This window comes from Alligator sinensis, unplaced genomic scaffold, assembly GCF_000455745.1.
Source record: "Alligator sinensis unplaced genomic scaffold, ASM45574v1 scaffold1484_1, whole genome shotgun sequence".
NCBI lineage: Eukaryota > Metazoa > Chordata > Crocodylia > Alligatoridae > Alligator > Alligator sinensis.
The window spans coordinates 27,387-30,032 of NW_005843243.1; the positions used below are offsets into that span (position 1 = coordinate 27,387).

Below are 2,646 nucleotides of genomic sequence, written 5' to 3' on the forward strand. Positions count from 1 at the left end.
GGGCTTTCTGTCCTTGGCTCTGCTCCCGCCCCACGGTGCAAGCCTGGTGCATTTACTGAGCTTCTCCGGGCTTTGCTTTCCCCGGGGACAAGAGGACGGTGGTGCCAGCAACTGCTCTTCATAAAGCGCTGGAGTGCCCATGAATTAGTGAGTGAGCAATGTCCTTACCCATCCTGCACACCTGAATTTTTGCTCCTTCCCTAGGGAGCAAACCTTGCTTTCCCCCTCAGTCTGTCTCTACACTAAAGGTACAATGGATAAGGCTGCCATGTGTGAACAGGGCAAATACCCAAATGGAAGGAAGTTGGGTTACATTTCCATTTATGCCACCTCACACAGACTTCTCCCTTGCTGCAGAGGGGAGGGCATGGCCCCGTGTCTTCACATTGCAGCCGAGTAGGTGTGGATCAGAGCTCAGGAAGAACTTCCTTCCTGCCAGGACAACGAGGTGGAGGAGCAGGCTGCCCAGGGAGCTGCAGGACCTCCTTCAGTGGAGGTGTTCAAGATGGGTCTGGGTGAGCGCTGGGCTGGGATGACTTCAGAGTAGCCTTCTTGCATTCAGAGGGTTGGAAAGAGGCCAACATCATTCCCGCAGGGGTTTGGGATAAAACCCCAACAGACAACTCAGTTCAGCACCCTGCATGGACATCCCCATCTTCATCCCAGATCATTGGCACTTCTGAGCAAGGACTCAATCTACCCCAGCTGCAGGACACAGCAGGGCCCAGTCCTGTCTATGACTGGCTGAAATGCCCTCGGGTCTCCTGACACAGGACTCATTCTCCTTTTTCCTGGCCAGGAATCTCAAAGGCATCAGCCAGCATGCTCAACAGCTTCAAGAGAAGCACAAACCCTGAACGAAAAGCTCTGCCAGAGCCCGAATTACCCTGACACCACCACGACTGTGGGGTATGAGAGGAGGGCCAGGGCCCTCATGGCCTTAAGGTCCCTTGATGCATGTGAGGAGGGAAGGGGTGGAAAATGCCATGGGGAACTGGAAAGGAACATCTGGGCTCTAGGGGTATTTTTACACATGCTCCGGAAAACACAGCAGGGGCCCTTTAATTAGTAAGCCGCGCCAATTAAAAGCACCCGAGTGTCCCATGTATCAGCATCGCCTGCACTGAAAAATGACAACGGGGCACTTTGAACTAAAGCTTATTGAATGAGCTTTGGCTCAAAGTGCCCCACAGCTACTTCTTGGTGCAGGGATGCTGATACATGTGATGTGAGAGTCTGCTGGAGGGTTTATGTCCGTGCTCCAGCAGACTCGATTAATTAAGTCTGCTTCGACCCTCTGGATTTCCAGTGCATCAGAGCCAGCTCCCTGCATGTCTATAGGAGCCCGAAGTGTCTGCAAGTGCTCCCTGCAGCTTCTCATCCCTCCAACGAACCCCTGAAGAGAGGGGGAGCAGGGGGCAGTGTGTCAGGAGGTACTGACAGCCACTGGCAGGGCCACGGACCAGGGAAGGCTCTTTTAAAATGCTGTCCCCAAATCGCTCTAGTGACCAGATGCTGCAGGTGCGGAGCAGGCAGAGGCAGGGTAAGCCACTTACCATTGGGCTGTGGAGGGCTGTGCAGGCTGGGAGAAGCCCCATCTGCTCTCAGGGTCACCCCAGGAAAGCAGGAGGAAGAGAGAGTCAGGAGCACTGAATGGCAAAGCCACATCCTGGCCCATCTCATGTGCAGCAAGTGCTGTCAGGATGTGGCGATTCCTAACAGATCCATCTCTCTCTCTAACCAAAAAGTAAAGTTCAGCTCTTTTAGCAGTAACAGCTCCACCCTTCTAATTCTTCAGCGATACAAGTGTAGGAAAGGTGAGCCGGCCACAATCCTGCATCATCCAGCGTCGGAACTGGGACAATTTAGCCGCATCACTGTGATGTTACACTTCAGTCGCACGCACATGACTTTACAATTTAATCAGAGCAGCTCCCTCTCCAATGATAAAGCAGCTACAATGTAAACTGGTCCATTCCCAGTCACAACACGGCTCTCTCCTAACAGAGCTCAGCTTTGTCCCCTACCACTGGATGGGATCACAGGTGTGTAAAATATCCCAGGGAGCAGCTGCTAAAACAATCCAGCCTTACAGAGATCCCTTCAATTAGCCTGTGAAAGCAGGCATCCAGACTTCTAACCTAACTACCCCAATCAAGGGATTGACACCCTGCACTGATGAAGTGACCTGGGGAGCCTTCATTTCAATTAGTGCCAACAGGTCCAATCACTTCCATTAGTCTAGTGTTTTCCTGCTGCACAGAGCAGGGTCAGGATTTTCTTTCACCCCTTGGACATCATTAATGCTCCCAGTCATTCTTGACAGACAAACAAAGATGCTCAGTGTGGCAGAAATGCCCCCGTCGGTGCCCCTCTCCAGAGATCTGTCTCAGCCAGCCTGAGAGGCTGCTGTTGAATCTCTCACAGCTGGGATCTCGCTCCTTGTCTGCAGACAAAAGCCTGGCGCCTGGGAGGCGATGCTCTGGTCACCTGGGCAGCGGGGGGGAAAGACCCGGCCCTGCGCGCGGGCCCAGGTAGCCAGGGATGCTTTGCAGATTGGACGGTTTGTAGCCAGTATTGGCAGCTTCGATTGGACCGGCTGCTGAGGTCAGGGAGGTTTTAAAAAGGCCTGGGCCAGGAAGAAGG

At 53.4% G+C, this 2,646-nt stretch overlaps 1 gene segment (V, D, J or C); it reads left to right on the forward strand.

Annotated features, from left to right (window-relative positions):
• Window positions 1-505: 505 nt before the first annotated feature.
• Window positions 506-2,646, forward strand: part of LOC106723167 — a 9,945-nt gene continuing 7,804 nt past the window's right edge. Inside the window, 1 exon segment of the V gene segment in view lies at window positions 506-515. Coding sequence covers window positions 506-515 — 10 coding nt within the window.